The sequence below is a fragment of the Myotis myotis genome, unplaced genomic scaffold (genome assembly GCF_014108235.1).
Source record: "Myotis myotis isolate mMyoMyo1 unplaced genomic scaffold, mMyoMyo1.p scaffold_m19_p_15, whole genome shotgun sequence".
Classification (NCBI taxonomy): domain Eukaryota; kingdom Metazoa; phylum Chordata; class Mammalia; order Chiroptera; family Vespertilionidae; genus Myotis; species Myotis myotis.
Window position 1 is genome coordinate 40,911,961 of NW_023416319.1, and position 18,053 is coordinate 40,930,013.

The following is an 18,053-nucleotide window of genomic DNA, read 5'->3' on the forward strand; positions in this document are numbered from 1 at the left end:
TATAATTTTCATGTCACAAAATAACATTCTATTTTTCCTTCATAGACCAAAAATAGGCAGAAAGCCAGATTTAGCCCAGGAGGCATGGTTTGTCATCTTTGATCTAAGCAAACACAAAATATCCCTTCTTTTCCAAAGAAGTATCTTTGAGGATAAGGAACATGCGTATGTTTGTGGGGAAAAGGTTCAGGATATCCCCAAAGCAGCCACAAGCTAGACATTTATCACCGTATCTCTAAAATACATTTTAATGTTTATTTTAGGACATATTTGTTATTAATGAAAAGTATTCAATTACTAAAATACTACATTTCTGTCTCAAATTTTTGAATAAAACTAGTAACACGGGGTAATGCTCAGTGTTCCCAGTAACAAAGTTGTTTTGAGAACGGGGAACGATGATCCATTTTAGTATAAGGCAGGATTGAAATCGGCATCTTTTCTTTTTGGTTCTGTGACACACATGCTTGAGTGCAACAAAATCTCTCAGCTGTCCCAACTTCCTAGCAATTAAGTTTCTCTCTCTCGTCCAGTGATTCCTAGTCTCTCAAGCCTCCAGCATGTTCTGTCAGTTTTTTCTGTTGATGGTACATCAGAGTCCCAAGTCACAGCCAACAGTCAAGGTGAGACCCCTCGAGTATTGGGCTCACTGACTCAGCCTTTACTTCTCATGTTCCACTCCATCTCAAACAACACAAATGCACATGAACATAGAACCCATGGCCTCCTATCATAGGAACATGGACATCAGTTTCAATCGCAGGATGCCTCCTATTTGAATACTTGGTCAAAAAGAACCTGTTAAGCCCAACCAGCATGGCTCAGTGGTTGAATGTCGACCCTTGAACCAGGAGGTCATGGTTAGATTCTCAGTCAGGGCACAGACCTGGGTTGCGGGCTCCATCCCATGTGGGGCATGCAGGAGGCAGCTGGTCAATGCTTCCCTCTCATCATTGTTGTTTCTCTCTCTCTCCCCCTCTCCCGTCCTCTCTGAAATCAGTATTTTTTTTTTTTTAAAAAGAACCTGTTGCATTTTGTTTCCCATTATATTCATACTGGCACGTTAGTTTTAGAATCTCATTTGGGTTTCTAAAAGCAGGTCATTCTACAAGCCTAGTAAATGCACAAGGTTTCATTTTTTCTATTTTGCCAAATGTAGCATTCAACTGGATCTTTCCAATTTTTTATAAAATGATGAAACACAGCTAAAGATGGATCCAGTCCTTGCTAGCATATTAATACAAGATTTTGTTCAAAAGTCTGCCCTATCTATTCTGTCTCAAAGATTACCACCAATTCTGGGACCACCACATGTTCCAAGGCTCTCAAACAGTACTAAATTCATTATTTCTAGTGGAATGTGTAAATTGGCTTAGCCTCCCCCCGCCCACCCCCCGGTAGCAAAATTTAAGTCTCTCACATCCATTGTATATATTTCTTCCCACAAGTAGGAAAGAACTTTGCTTTCCCCAGCACAAGTATTGTGAAATGTTCAAACTCAAAACCACTGCAAAAAAAAAAAAAAAGACAGCAAGTTTGTTTTAACTTTTTATTAAAATGCTTAGGATACAGACTGACTTTCTTTTGTACATGACTGCTTTACTTTTCCTGAAATAGGACCTATATGCGCTCTGATAAAACAGAGTGAAAAGCCTCAATTCATGGGAGTTCCTGCCCGAAGCTCCGATCCTCACTGTTAGAGCCGCGCTCCTCACAGCTGCTTCTTTCTGCTGTTACTACAGGAACAGTGTTGTATGGGGGGCAACACACAGACGGGTGCCACTCGGCTTTTCGACCCCCCCCCCCTTTCTCCAGTGGTCAAAATAAACCACTTTCACCGAGAGCCGCCCTGCGCAGAATCCACAGTTTTCTAGCTTGCTACAAAGTGAGTAGGGGGAAAGAAAAAAAACAAGAAAACTAACACTGAAGCGATCATACTCTCATGTCTGGATGGAGGATAGATTACCTTTAGCCAAAGTAAATTAAAAGTATGCAAGTTAATTCACCATTAGCTAGATTTGTTCACTTAAGGCTTTAACCCCTTTCCAAACCAACAACTGTCTTAATCCAGCTATGCTTGCTCATAAACGAACGTCATGCTCATTCCAGACTTATACTCCACTGAGCCTCCGCATTTGGTACCTGGCAGTGAAAAAGTATGCTCTCCTAATAGTATTGAAGACATCGTTAACAAGAAATCCAACTAAAGAACAATACTCTCTCACCCCAAAAATACGTTATCCACACTTTCCCTACCCTCTTATTGTAAGCAAGAATCCACTGAATTCAATCATCTGCATATCGGCATCAGCACCACAATTTTTCAATTTTGAGGAAACTACCTCTAACTTTTCATTAAAGGAAAAATGAATGAAGATATTCTCCCATTTTAAGACCACCTCCCATCCTGTCATCTTTTACTGCAAGGGTAGAAAATTGGTTAAGATCAAGAAAACCCAATTTCACCCATGGCATTAAGAAATGGAAAGCTATAAACACCCTCCTCATCACACTGCTGGGGATGTGGCGGCTTCTGTACTGAGTGTTTGCTGACAATAAGTGATGCTGGCTCAAAAGGGAAAGCTCTACACGAAGTTCTTGAATTCAAGTTTCCCCAGCTTATTCCTGGAATGGAGAAAGGCAATGTCATAAAAATAAAATTCTGGAAAAGATGTTAACCTTTAAACATCCTTAAACACCAAAAGAATTGGTAACTGATTTAAAAGAAAAAAAAAGCTCATGAAAAGTCCAGAGACCAAATGCTGCAAGTGGGAAATTTATAGTCCACTGAGTAAATCCTTCCCAGATTCAACCAAATGCTACAATACCAGATTTTTAAGTTCTCAAATCACAAAATTAAGAGCCCTTAAGCTGTTACCTGTATCCTGTGTGACTCTCCTATTCGGAAAAATTCCCCTAAAATCTGTGCAAAAGTAACCGACACACTTGCAGTACAGGACAACATGGGAGATGGTCTCAACTCTATTTTGAGGCAAAAGTCACTTGCTATAACTGGAGAAAAAATAAAGTGCTACAAAGAGAAATGAAACCACAATTCCAAGCAGAGACTGGCTGAAATTTGTAACTTTATAGGTAATGATAATAACAATGACCCACTGTATAATGACCTCCCCTGCAGTGAACAATCTGCTATGCACTCCGTGAGGCCGAAGAGCCCCAGCTTGCCACAGTGGGAACCTGCAACTGTGAGGCCAGGCCTGCCCTTTTCCGGTTCTCTGTGCACAAGGTGATGCCACCTACTCCAGGCAGTTAGGCAGGGGAGCTTCTTCCACCAACTGCTAACTCAACAGCAGTGAGTTCACCTGACTGAGCTCTGGCCTCCAACATGTACCTCTGTATAATTTTAGGAAGTATCTAAATGCCATTCACTAGATTTTAAAAAAAAAAAGAAAAAAAAGGAATAGAAAACTCTGGACCAAGTAAATTGTAAACTCAAAAAGTTAGAAGGGAAACCAATTACATAAACACTTTCTTTAAAAAATAGAATTGCTTTCTTTTGAAATCAACCTCAGTGGTGAGACGTGTTTTTCTGTTCAGGTGCCCCATGATGGCGCACAGCTTTTCCCGGCAAATCCTGCCAGCTTCCAAGTCCTGGGATGCTGACCTGCACCAGCACATGGGGCAGCGTGACCTCCCGACAGTGTGAAGAGCACATGTCACCACTGGGAGAAGAGAGAGCTGACAGAGACTCTTGGCTTCTCAACGCCAGACATGGTTGTGGAGAGCTTTCCTTGTTCTATTAGAAAAGTTCATGAGGAGGCTGTGAATAGGATCAGTCCAGAGAAGTAAAACTCTTTTATTTTCACTGTCCATACATCAGTCAATATACTGGGAGAGCCAGCGGAAGCCCTCGCCGTAGCCTTGCCTCTTGAGCACACTGCACATGAACACTTCCATGGGGCGGGCGTTCAGCTCCTTCAGGGTCACATTTCCCTAAGGGAGGCAAAGTCAAGAAAGGCCTGTTAGCACCTTCCTGGTGCAAAGTTTGAAAGGGTGATCAAAAAAATCACTTTCCCCATTCCTCAAAAGCAACTCTAAGGAGGGATTATTTTAAAAAGTGTGGTCCAGGCCATACAAATGACTTCCCCAGGGCTTCATACTTTCAGGATAGAGGAAGCAGCACAGTCCTACTCCCAGCCTCTCCCTAAGAAGTGCATTTGCTTTGAACACACCAACATTCACTGGCCAGCTATGGCAGCAAACCAAGAAAAAGGCCACTGGGACCCACGGAACCAGCATGCTCTTTGATGGACAAAAGAAGCCTGGGACTTTTTAGAAATATTCTCATTAATGCAAACATTCAGAAAGATACACTAATAACAAGTTATACTGAAGAAATTAAGAATTCGTGTATGTAATTCTCATGCAAGAGAGGGAAACTAAACAAATTAGAGAAAGCATTTCTGGAAAGAAATAGGTAACCAAGGGGCAAAAGAACCATCTAAAAAAGTAAAATATCACTACAGATTCCAGAAAACAAAAATTTAAATGTTAAATATGCCAAAATCCTGAGCTGAAAAGGACAGGATTCATGCTTAATTATAGTTGATTTAAATTTTCTCTCTCAGGCATACTTTTCTTCTTTTAACTGGAGACAACATGATCTACTGATCTAGGCTTGGGTCCTGCTCCCGCTTTTATTACTGACTTGCTGTGAGAACCTGAACAAACCACTGTCAGAGCTCCATCTTCAGAATGGGGAAAACAGTCCAAGAATCCAGTGCTTTGAATTCAACGCTTAGAAAGTGATACAGATAAATGAACACTCTTCTTCATAACCTGAAATCTCCAGTTAAAAAAAAAATTATTTCTGGCTTTAAAAGGTTCTTTCAAATGAGATTTCTAAAAATTGAATTTGAAAGAGAGTAAAAAAATTCTTGCCCTACCAGTTTGGCTCCGTGGATAGAGCGTCAGCCTGTGGACTCAAGGGTCCCAGGTTCGATTCCGGTCAAGGGCATGTACCTTGGTTGCGGGCACATCTCCAGTAGGGAGTGTGCAGGAGGCAGCTGATCGATGTTTCTAACTCTCTATCCCTCTCCCTTCCTCTGTGTAAAAAAATCAATAAAATATATATTTTTAAAAAATTCTTAATATTAAGTTTGCCATTTGCACCATTTCCTTCATTCTCATGTATCACATTAGAAAATAGTTTTTTAAAAAAAGAACATGTTCCAGCCTTCATAGTCTACAAATTACCTGTAATGCAACAAATCCTAAGCCCCGTTAAACTTTAGAAAAACAAGTAAATTCTAGATAGCAAAGCGGTGAATTCCCCTTATATGTCCTCTAAAGATTTTTCTCTTACCTTCCCTGTGGTCTGTCCATAAAGCCCAAATATCTCACGGAGTTTTTCTTCACTAATTGCATCTGCTCTGTCAATTTTGTTACCCAAGATAAGGATTGGCACATTGGATATTGTTTCATCAGTCATTAAAGCCTGAAGACAAGATAAAAAAGAGTGAGGATCCAGAAAAGCCACCAGATAATGAAAATCACTTTGACTTTCATTTGTCTAAAAGGCAGCAAATGTAAAGTGAAAATCTAATCATCTTTACACTTGAGTGATTAACTCAAAGTTTATTCTGGACATTATCTACAACACTCTTAATATTAGGTAAAAAGCCCCTAAAAATACTTTGACATTAGGCAAAAATCCCCCAATGGCAACTTAAGGCTGTGTCTGTTTACAAGGAGCAGAACTGCCCCAACCGTAGCTCTGAGTTAAGTCACTCACGCACAGACCACCCTTGGGCTAGCCACTGAGCAGTCCTAGAAGCATGAATGCTCTGGCTATCGAGGCTCTAAAATGACAACAGGAACTCCCAGGTACTCACTGAGTGCCCAGTGTGTGCGAAATGCACTGACGGATACAAAAGGGAGGGTAAGACACGGCCCCCTAGCCAAGAAATCCTCACTCTATGTTCACACATCTGTCAACAAAGCAAGGCAAGTGCATGGTTAAGTGTCACAACGAATGGGGACAGACTATAAATACTGAAAGGCAATCAGGGAAATAAAATGCTGATGTGGGCTTGAGGAAAGTCTTAGCAAGGATGCAGAACCTAAACTAGGCTCTGAAGGAGGGACAGGAGCCCTAGCTGGTTTGGCTCAGTGAAGGAGGGACAGGACTAGAATAGGTGAAAAAGAGGAAGAAGAATATAAGCAATGGCTTTACAGTAGGAAAAGAACTCAGGAAGCTTTATGGAGTAGTATCTGGCTGGATTAACACATTTATGTTGACATGCAGTGACAGAGTAAACAGGATGGCAAGGGATAGCCAACATTATGGTGCCAGTCTGAGAGGTTAACTGCAGTAGACTCTAAAGACCCCAAATCCAGAAGTTACAGAGAGAATCTATATACTTTTAGTGCAATGCATTCACAAACAGTATCTACCCGTAGAGCTCAGGTAAGAGATAATGATCTAGCCTAAGGTGGCAGCATATAATGAATAGTGCAGCAGGAATTTTGGAGTAAAGCGGTAAAGAGACTGAAGTTTAAATGATAATAGACAAAAGAAGGGTCAAAGCTGGAAGAGATTTCAAGAATGGGTGACGGGTCTTGTACATAGTGCAATGTGAGGGGACATCATTTATTAGACTTAACACACAATTCTCAGTACACCAGCTGGGTGTCCTACAATTCAACTCAATTCTACACTATCTACCTGGAGATAAGCATCAGATTTCACAAGTTAAGGGTTCAGTCCTACAAGACTCCCACACCTCTTCAGACACCAGTAGCAAGTCCAGGTTATCACTTGTACTGACCAACTGGATATAAATCAGGTTCCCATAACCCCCCTCTTTGGGTTTAATTTGTTAGAAATGACTCACAGAACTCAGAGAACCATGTTACTTACTGGATTATTGGTTGACTATAAAAGGCCAGATAAAAGAGATGCACAGGGCAAGGTATGGGGAAAGGACATGGAACATCCACGTCCTCGCCAGGTGTACCACTCTCCCCAAATCTCCAAGTGTTCACCAACCCAGAAGCTCTCTGGGTTTTTAGAGAGGCTTTATTACATAGTCATGATTGATTAAATCCCTGGCCACTAGCAACTGATTCATCCTCCAGCCCCTCTCTCCTCCCTGGGGGTCAGGAGCTGGGGCTGAAAGTTCCCACCTCTGACTGGTTGGGTCTCCTGGCAACCAGCCTCATCCATCGGTGAGGTCTAAAATCTACCTCATTAACATAACTGAAGATATCTATGTGGCTCCCCTCACTTAGAAAATTCCAGGAACTGTATGCCAGGAACTATGGATAAAGGTCAAATATATATGAGAAACATATTTGGTCATTCAGATGATAAAAATATATTTCTTATAAATCACAACATTACACTGAGAGTCTAGTTCTTACTGAAAGGAAAAGCTAGGAAAGACTAGAGTTGAATGGATAAATGTGAACATGCTTTGACCATTTAAGTTCCAGGAAATGACAAAATCAGAGTAAGGAAGTCATTAATTCATGCTAACAAAGTGCCTATGTGTCCGATGTTTTGCTAGGTGCAAAGAAGTAAGACAAGGTGCCTACCATTTAAGTTCAAAGTCTGATGGGAAAGACCAATTAAAAAAAAAAAAAAAAAAAAAAAAAAAAAACCAAGACAACAGACACTAATGAGATGGAGAGTCTAATAATCTGAGAAGTAAAAGAAGAATTCCTAGAAGTGGTCAAGCCTGAACTCTGAATGCTCTTCAAGGACATTTTCAAATTTACCAGAAAAGGAGGTAGGGGGTCAGGTGAGAAAGCAGGCAGGATAGCCACTTCTGTATTCTCGAGAAAGGGCAAATTGTTTGAGATGTAGTTCAAGGTAAGCAACAGAAAAGTAGCTAGTGAAATAAACAGAAGCATGCTCTTGAAAGAGTTTATATGCTATGCAGATTTGTAGATTTTGTTTTGAAGATAGAGATCTATTAATGGATATTAAGTAAGGCAATGATAAGTCTTGAGAAAGTTCCTCCTAGCATTATTAACAGTATATGGCAGGATGGTGGTGAAATCTACAGTAATTCACAGGGTTCTGGACTACATGTCCAGATAGATGGGGAAGAAGATCAATAGTTCCATTTCAGAACAGAACTGGTAGGATGAGTTGTCTAATAGGCAGCATTATGTATGAGGCTGGAGCTCAAGAGAGGTATAGTCCAAAGATATCCATCTGGGAGTCACTGTAGCAAATGAAGGAATGGGAGTAGCCCGGAACAGCCTAGAAGCAAGTCTAGACCCTGGGAAAAAAACAAGAATATAAAGAGGAGTTTAAAAAGAGAGAATGGCAGTGCCAAGGAGTCAAGTAAGGGAAGGACTGCCCCATAGGCAGTTCTACATGACACAAGAGTATAGATTTGAGAAACGTACTTAAAAATAAACCTGAGACATGTTCAAATTGCCAGGAACAAGAATGCAAAGGGACAGTTCTAAATCAAAGAGAAAGAAGAGGCACAGGGCAAAGAAGGCAACATTATAGAAATTGTCAAGCCAAGAAAATGCAATATTGAGAAAGGAGAAAACTTGAAGTGGGTCCTTAATAGTATCAAACCCTGCACGTTACCAAAACTGAAGACTGAGAACAGGCTATTACGGTCTGGCAAGTCATTCGGTGCAAAGGTGGGTAGGCACAACCTGAGAAGGCAGACTCAAAATGTAAAGAACTAATGCTAATCCCTTTTAAGGTATCACTATGCCAATACTTCATAAAGAGTGACCATATGTAGTATGTGAAAGGGAAAGGCATTAATTATGATGAGACAACAGGCATACACTGGGGAGTGTCCTGAGCAAATTGGACATAGAGTCACCCTATGAGAGATATAAACAAAATTAATTTACTCAAGTGCAAGCTGAGTGTCCTTAGGACATTGAAAAGCAATGTTGTAGATTTTAAAACACTTTCTTTCCTAACTAGGACCTTTATCAAATGTTAACTGGAAAGTTTAAGTATAGGCACTACTGAGCTGTAGTCCTTAAAAGAAATACAGGCCACGAGAGGAAAAAAATATCAACATACATTAAGTTCAACTTTGGATTCCATGAGGCGAGGATGATCTGCACAATCCACCAGAAAGACAATCCCATTAATTGCTGGGAGATAATTTTTCCAAACCCGACGTGCTAAAAAGACAAAGTTCGTAGTTGCATCAATAAAAAATATCCATTTTGAAAATGAATAATCTAATGATCTATGAAATGGTCAAATCTTGGCCAGGTTTCAATAGCATTAAACTCCATATTATTTTCCAACTCTAGCCATTATTAAAAGTCAGAACAGAAGGTACAAACTGATGGTCCATGAACTAAATGATTTTAAAAGTCAAAAACTAGGGGGTTTTGCATAATTTTCTCCAAAACTGCAACATCTGGCAACCCCATGCCCACCTACCCAATGCCCCTTTGGATAAGGTCTGGGCTGTTGAGTTTGTCAAAGTTCCCACCATTCCTTACTGTCTTACACCAAGTTCACTTCACTCACTTAAATCACCTTCCTTGCCCCTGAAGCCATTTTCGTTTGCAGCCTCTGAGTTAAAATATCGTAATGCCAACTACTTGTCCATATAACTTCAGTCTCAAGTTAGTTCCTAACCAACTGATGTGTAAGTGTAGTGACACACTCATCCGCTCAGCCCTCAGGGAGACTGGGCTGACAGGTGGTTCAAGTTTCCAGGCCAATCACCTCGGTCTCCCCTATTCAACCCAGGGTGCTTATAATTTCTTTTTACTTGCTTATGATATGAAGTGATAATGGTTTAGGAAGCAATGCTTTAATTATATTGTCATTTCTAAGCCATTCATTTCTGGTTCTTTCAATGGGATAACTAAAAAAGAATCTCTACATCAGTTAATTATGGTCGCCTCGGAAGAGGGGCTGGGAAGAAGTTTGGGGAAGCTTTCACTTTTACTTTCCATATGTGTATGCTGATTGTATACTAAATTTGTTACATTGAGTCTAGACTACTTTTATAATAGTTAGATTTCTAGGTTACATATATATAAAGGAAACTTCCAAACGTACCGTATTTTAGTAACTTCTGTATAATAGTGGCTAGGTTATTATAAAAAACTGTTTCTGCTAAGTAAATTTTCCTCAAACAGACCTATGTACATGAACATATTTCCCTTCTTACTCTATCAAAACCTGAAAGCTAAATTATCACACCAAATAATACACAATTCCCACTTCAGGTGTCTAAAAGCACCTACTGTTCTGCATTCTCTAAATGGCCTCAGTTCAGCTTATAACTATTACCTCAGAATTTAAATTTGTAAACAGTTACAAATCTTTTTAAAAAGAAGCAGAAAATATACCATATACCCCTTCAAACCCAAATGAAAGTAATACAAGCTCATTGTAGGGGGAAAAAGCCCTGGCCGGTGCTCAGTGGTTAGTGTGTTGGTCTGAGTTTGATTCCCAGTCAAGGGCATGTACCTGGGTTACAGCCCAATTCCAGCCTGGGTTGAGGCGTATGCAAGAGGTAACTGATGGATGTCTCTCTCTCACACAGATGTGGGGGTTTTTTCTCTCTCTCTCCCCCTCCCTTCCTGCCACTCTTTCTAAAAACCAATGGGGAAAAAAAATATCCTCAGGTAATGATTAACCAAAAAAAACACAAACCAAAAAACAAAAAAAACCAAGATAATCTATAATCCTCCATCAAAACACATACACTGCTATTTTATATGATTGTGACCATACTACATATATGACTTGGTAGCATATAAGTAATAAATAAATAAAATACATGTAATTATATGCTAACGAAATCACTGACTATAAAATTATTTGGATCGCTTCCCAGCCTTTTGGCTAATATTTTTTGGCTGAACAATTAAAGTTACCAATGTTCTATTTATTTATCTGTTTTGGTTAATCCTCACCCAAGGATTTTTTTTAAAAAATATATTTTATTGATTTTTTACAGGGAGGAAGGGTGAGGGATAGAGAGTTAGAAACATCAATGAGAAAGAAACATGGATCAGCTGCCTCCTGCACACCCCCCACTGGGGATGTGCCCACAACCAAATTACATGCCCTTGACCGGAATCGAACCTAGGACCCTTCAGTCCGCAGGCCGACGCTCTATCCACTGAGCCAAACCGGTTAGGGCAGGATATTTTTTCATTGCTTTTTAGAAAGTGTGGGAGAGAGGGAGGGAGGGGCAGAAAGAGAGAGAAAGTGCAGGGGGTGGGGGTGGGGGAGAGAAACATCACATGGTTGCCTCACACACACACCCAGACAGAGGCCAAGGATGAAACCTGCAACCCAGGTACATGCCCTTGATCAGGAATAAAACCCATGCAAGAGGCAACCAATCAATGTTTCTACCCCCCCCCGCCCCTCCCCCCAGTTCCTTCCACTCTCTCTAAAAATCAATAGAAAAATAACCTCAGGTGAAGATTAACAATAACAACAAAAAGACCTTGATAGACTCACAAACGGCTAAAGAAAAGTAAGTATTAATATGTATTATATAGAGAGGGAGACAAATAAATCTGGACAAAAGGTATAAAGCAGTGGAGTTCTCTATTTTTGAAACTTTTCACAATTTGGAAATTACTTAAAAATAATAAGGGAATAGCCGAAACTGGTTTGGCTCAGTGGATAGAGCGTCGGCCTGCGGACTGAAAGGTCCCAGGTTCGATTCCGGTCAAGGGCATGTACCTGGGTTGCGGGCACATCCCCAGTGGGAGATATGCAGGAGGCAGCTGATCGATGTTTCTCTCTCATCGATGTTTCTAACTCTCTCTCTCCCTTCTTCTCTGTAAAAAATCAATAAAATATATTTTTAAAAAAATAATAATAATAAGGGAATAAACCAACTTCATTAAAGTAATAAGATTCCAATCCTAAATGCAAGCAATTTAAAAGGTAAAAATGACAAACTGCTTTTAAAAAAAGATGGGAACAAAATGAACCATAAGTCAATACCATCTTTTCAGTGAATCATTTCTTACCTTGCTCATGCCCACCAAGGTCAAAAGTTGTAAAAGTCATTCCAGCAATTGTCAGCTCTTCTGATGCTGAAAAATTATCAAAAAAGAAGAAATAAACAAACTTCTCCATCCACACAAGGCCCAGCTATGAGTATTATAAGCCAATACAAAAGCAGAAGTTAATAAAGCTTTCACCTTGTAAAGAAAAGAATACAAGTGTGAAAACATTCTTAAATTAGTTTTAGAAGTCAAGTTTCTTTTTCTCCAATGTCTCTCCTACTGCTTAGAAGTAGATATGAGAGATGTGTCCCATTACAGGACTAGTGGGAATAGAGAGTGACCAAGTTCCAGAGGTTCAGATCTATAAAGTATGTGACCTGAATGTGTCCTATAGGGAATTTTTTTTCAAGTGAGCTGTCTTTTGGGATCTCAGTTAAGAAAATAACTACATTGCCCAGCCGGTGTGGCTAAGTGGTTGAATGTCAATCCAGAAACCAAGAGGTCACCAGCTCGATTCTCGGTCAAGGCACATGCCCAGTAGGGGGTGTGCAGAAGGCAGCCGATCAATGATTCTCTCTCATTGATGTTTCTATCTCTTTATCCTTCTCCCTTCCTCTCTATCAATAACATGTTTTTAAAAAAGAATGAAGAACTACTTCAATTGGGGATTTATCCTCCAACCTTGATATTGACCTTTAAATATCAAAAGGTCATCTGGTATTTTCAAACCTACTCGGATGTAATGTTGGAACATGTTGGCCCAATCTGTCATCTTTGAGCATGTGTAGAAGAGTGGTTTTGCCTGCATTGTCCAAACCCAAGAATACAAGTTTCCCAGATTTCTTGTAGAGTCCTAAAAGAGAAAAAAAAAAACTTTAACATTTTGTTCTCTACATATGAAAGGCTGCTTGTACTTAAATTGCTGGAGGAAATGCAGAAAGTTTGAAACCTATGATATATTTCAAGGAAATTGGCTTTACCTAGGAACTGGAGCACACTGCTGAAGCCATTGTAGATCCACTCAAAGATGAAAGACATTATTAATGCTTACTACCTGTATAAAATATGAAAACAGCAAACATTAGCTTTCTGAATGCCATATAGTTTTGGAGAAGTTAACTCTTATTCCCTGGCCCTGATGCATATTTACAGTCCCAAAAGAAAACAAAGGATTTTACACCCTGGAGGGAAGTCCCTACAGCAAGCACATAAATCTCGAGGCCCACAACGAATATTTTTGTGCCCACTCAATATAACCATATGTAAGAAACATTTTAATAAAAATTTTGTAACTTAATTTTTATAATATCCTGTTATACATAATTATTAATAACGAACTACAATGTTCACTAATGACTGATTTCTATAATCGTGTTGCATTCATTTCCAGGTGCACCATTTCTTTCCACTAAGACCAGCAGCAAATATTTTAGCAGCCAACTGCCACTTCATTAGTCTGTAGTGACTTGTTTGGTGTGCGCAACAGATAATATTTTGTTGTCGGAGAACAAAAAAAAATAGGCTTATTTGCATTACATTTATTAATTTGTGCAGTTATTCAGTGTCTGGTAAGTCAATGTTCAAAAAAAATTAATTTTTATTAAAATGTTCTATTAGTTTATGTTAACGATTAGTCATTTATTTCACCCCTTTGTATTCAGCATGTCTCTATTGAAACAAACCTACGTTTCTATGAAAATTGAAGCTTTTGTTTTTTGGCAGCCCACATAAACTTAACCTTATTTGGCCTGTTAGCCTTTGAGTTTGACATGCTTGCTCTGGGGTCTTCAAATCTGCATAAACTCCTGATTTTCTAACAGTTTTCAACCTACTAGTACAATATACTTTCCTCTTTTAGTGTTACTCACTCCTCCAGGAAGCTGCTCATTTCTATTCCCTAGGTACACCATTGCTGTCTACCAGTTAACAAAACCTGCAGGAAATCAGTCCCATCAATTATCTGTATCAAAACTTGACATCAATTCATTAAGTAGAAAATGAGGGGGGGGGGGGAAGGGCATATTAACCAGAATGAAAAGCATATTAACCCATCCTTGTAAACTGCTCTAAAAAACATAGTCAGGGCCCTGGCCAGGTAGTTCAGTTGGTTAGAGCATCATCCCAATATGCCACGGTTGAAGGTTTGATCCCCTGTCAGGGCACATATAAGAAGCAACCAATGAATGCATAAGTAAGTAGAACAACTCTCTCTCTCAAATCAATCAATAATTTTTTTTTAATTTCTTAAACACACACACACAAACAAAACAGTCACAATTTGCCCTGCTGCATTTATCAATGCTATCTCTTTTTTGTTTGTTTGGGGTTTTTTATCTTGTTTTCATTTTCTTTTCGCTATCTCTTCTTAAACAGTATTTTTTTAGCCTCTCTTGCAAATAAGTGTCTCAACTTAGAAGAGATACCACTATTTTGGAGAGCCATGTAGCAGTAACAAGAGTGTAAGTATGGATTTTCCTAAAATGAGAATACTCATTGAGGACATTGTGGTAGGTTCCCAGCCAAGAACATATCTTAATCAGTACTGATATTAACATCACTTTTTCTACTGTTTCTCATAGGCCTAGACAAAGCTACAAGAAGGTCTACGTACATTGGTAATAAGCAAAAGGACCTCAGAGTGAAGGTAAGAGGACCTAGAGCAGCCGTGGGCAAACTACGGCCTACCGGATCCGGCCCGTTTGAAATGAATAAAACTATTGAAAAAAAAGACCGTACCCTTTTATGTGATGATGTTTACTTTGAATTTATATTAGTTCGCACAAACACTCCATCCATGCTTTTGTTCCGGCCCTCCGGTCCAGTTTCAGAACCCATTGTGGCCCTCGAGTCAAAAAGTTTGCCCACCCCTGACCTAGAGTCAATGGTAGGTGTTAAGGTTTCTCCCTAGTCAGCATTTCCTGGTCACACTGAACTTTTGCCTCAATATCACAGATTTGGTAAAGAGAAAGATTCCCCATTTTCACTCCTGTCCATCATCAAAAGCATGTGAACACAAGGCTTTATACTAGCTGTGACTAACTGCCTTCAAATAACACTTTCATGAAATTTTATTTTATTTTATTTACTACTAACTTGTAAAAGGGTTACTCATAAAAACCTATCTATAGCCCTAGCCGGTTTGGTTCAGTGGACAGAGCGTCAGCCTGTAGACTCCATCCCCAGTAGGGGTGTGCATGACATGGCCAATCAATGATTCTCTCTCATCATTGATGTTTCTATCTCTCTCCCTCTCCCTTCCTCTCTGAAATCAATTAAAAAAATATTTCTAAAATAAAAGCACAATTAAAAAAAACCCTATCTATATCCTTCAAAGAATGCTAGATGAAGAAATTGAAAAATTGAGATAATGTGTGTTAATTTTCTTTTTCATACAGTTACTGGTTTTTGTGTTTGTTTTAAAATGAAGCCGTGGCTTCACCTATAAACTGTAGGGACTGCTTAATGCTTATTTTCTATGGCTCTGGACATAAAATGGCCAAATGAAGGGTGCGAGTGAGTCAGGGTGGAGACTGAAGGCAAAAACTAAATATAAAAAGATACTAAGGTTTTTCCCCTTTCAGTAACATCAATATATATTTTGGCAGAAAGAACAAATTTAGCAGGTTAAGTGACAGTTTTGTCTGGAAACTTGTCCTGCACGTTAAGAAGTCCAGTGACTTAACACACAAAGATCCTGTGCTTAACTTTGCACTGTGGTCAGTAAAGAACAATGCGCGCGCCGCTGCCACCCCACAAACAGGCGTCCTCCCCCACTGTCTGTCCACCGCTTGGAGAAGCGCAGGTGGTTCGGAAAGCACCTCTCCTTAGGCCACTTCCACTCGGACCACTCCTTTACAACCCAGCGCACGCGGTCATCTGTCCCACACTGGTTTACAGCCAGTACTTTACAAACTCTGTGAAGTTTTACCACATCATTTTCTATAGAACTCCCAACTAAATGAATTCTCAGAAGGTGACAAGGGGAAAACCCCTTCTTAAGGAATTTTTCATTTTAAATGAACTACTTTCATTTTCCAATTCATTTTCCCTCGACATACCCTGCTTTAAAAGTCCTATAATTCTTCCCATCAGAATGATCTATGGAAAGTGAAGACACCCTTTGGGTGATATTAAAAGAAAAAAAAAAAAACTATTGGACACAAAGCATTGTGTTGCGTTACTCCTCTAATTTCATGGCATCCCCATTCTTGAGATCTTACTAGTAGGGTCTGCATCCCTCTGTGAGTAGCTGTATCGTTTATGCAATGCCTGCACATACTAGTCCATCTCATTTCAACCTCACACCAATCCTACTGGGCAGGAATCCTTGGCCTCACTTCACACCATGAGGATGCGGACACTCCAAGGTTAGCTGGTTCAACAAAGGCTGCTCAGCTGAAAAAGTAACAGCGCCAGAACTTAAACCTTCCTCTTTTAATGCCAAAGTCACCGCTCTTCCTGTTAATATCACATAAAATTCAAACTGAAATCACAAAATGCTTTTAAAAAAATCAAACTTCCTTAACCCACCAATTACACTCCGGGTAATCTTCTAAAGTTTTCCTCCGTGCAATGCACCACACCTTCTGAATGGCATGTTAACTAGCACTGACCTACCTATCCTTGATCCACTTTACCACCTACGGCATCTTATAGCAAATTAGAGTGCTCTACAACTTAAGGACTCTGAACCACCAACAAAAGCACTGCCGAGTACCCCACACTAAAATTTGCAAATTTCATTTACAATTAAAAAAATAAAAAATAAAATTTGCACATTTCAAGACTAATTGATCAAATAAATTTAAAAAAAGAAAGGCACAAGACTGACCATTAGCCAATAAAGAGTCTACGCAGCCCTCACTTCCCATACATACTCATTACTTGTACACATACTCAGAGCAACGTTGAGACACCGTTCCAAACAGATCTGGGGTAGCTAAGAGACCTGCTTGGCTGCAGGGGGTACGAGTCCAAGGCCAGACCCATTGCAAAGCTCCATAAGCCTGTCACCACCTCAGCAGGTAGGTCAGGTCAGGAGAAAAGACGAGAGCGAGAGAGAATACGAACAGGCAATTGGTATCGCGCTCACTAGAGGACCCCCGGCCGCTCAGCTAGAATCGTGAACTAAACATTCATCTACACCAAAGAAATGTGAAGAAATTTTGCCATGAAATGAAGGCAGAGGGGCGATAAAGGAGGGAGACATGAAGACATCAGATGGTAACAGAGCTGAGTGTATGGGGGGGGGGGGGGGGGGCGGGGGGGGGCCGGGACTGGGAGGCAGGAGAACAGGTTTCAGCGCTCACGCTCGCTCGCTCCGGGGCCTCGGCCAAAGCACTGAGCCCGGCGGGCCTCGGTCCCCGAGTCTGTGGACAAGGACCATCGTCAAGGTCTCTGGCCCGCCGCGCCGAGGCTGTATCGCAAGGCTCTTCTGAGACGGGGAGACGTGAAGCCGTTTCGTACACCAGAACGCACAGCACAGACGAGAAAGCTGCCGCCCCGCCCAGCAGCTGCAAGACCCCCGAGCTGAATGCCGATCGACCTGACACCCCGAGAGGCAGGCACGGGACCGAGCGGACCCGGCCGAGTCGGCCCATCCCCGCCCAGAACCAGTCCCACGGCCCCACAGAACCGCCTGCGTGTCACTTCCCCCCCCTCTTCCCCGCCTGCGCCGGCCTCCGCCCCGACCCTGCAGTTGTCCGCCCCGACCTGTGCGAGCCCGGCTCCCCCCCTCGAGGCAGCCGCCAGACTTACGGCCCAACAGGCTCCTCCGGCGGCGGCGGCGGGCGGCTTCGACCCTCCTCTGAGCACACAGCCCAGCAGCACCCGGGACCGCCAGCTACTCGCCGGATATACGTCACACCCCTCCCCCGGGACTTCCGGGCGCGTGATGGCCCCGCCCCTTCGTAGCGTCGAGGAGCTCTGCAGCCGCAGGCGCCTCCAGCGGCGGAGGGGCGGGCCTCAGGCGTGACGACACGCGCTCGGGGGCGGGCCAGACGTGGCCACGCCTCCTCCCGTAAGGAGGGCGGGACGCGCGAGACGTGGCAGCGCGGTGGCCCCGAGGGTGGGGGCGGTCTCCTGGCGTCTGGCCGTGGACC

The 18,053-nt window shown here is 41.4% G+C and overlaps 1 protein-coding gene across 4 annotated transcripts; it reads right to left on the reverse strand.

Annotated features, from left to right (window-relative positions):
* Positions 1-1,535: 1,535 nt before the first annotated feature.
* On the reverse strand, positions 1,536-17,853 carry SAR1A (secretion associated Ras related GTPase 1A). 4 transcript variants are annotated; one of them, XM_036336965.1, is made up of 8 exons: positions 17,710-17,852; positions 12,933-13,006; positions 12,686-12,805; positions 11,974-12,039; positions 9,032-9,135; positions 5,856-5,951; positions 5,327-5,458; positions 1,536-3,954 (listed from the first exon to the last, which is right to left on the reverse strand). In XM_036336965.1, exons 2-8 carry the CDS (start codon positions 12,988-12,990, stop codon positions 3,838-3,840), a joined length of 693 nt encoding a protein of 230 aa, XP_036192858.1. In that variant the 5' UTR covers positions 12,991-13,006; positions 17,710-17,852; the 3' UTR covers positions 1,536-3,837. The 4 variants fall into 4 exon arrangements, with proteins under 4 accessions (XP_036192858.1, XP_036192859.1, XP_036192860.1 ...); XM_036336966.1 differs by lacking the exon at positions 11,974-12,039 and having other exon boundaries at positions 17,710-17,853; XM_036336967.1 differs by lacking the exon at positions 5,856-5,951 and having other exon boundaries at positions 17,710-17,851.
* Positions 17,854-18,053: the final 200 nt, after the last annotated feature.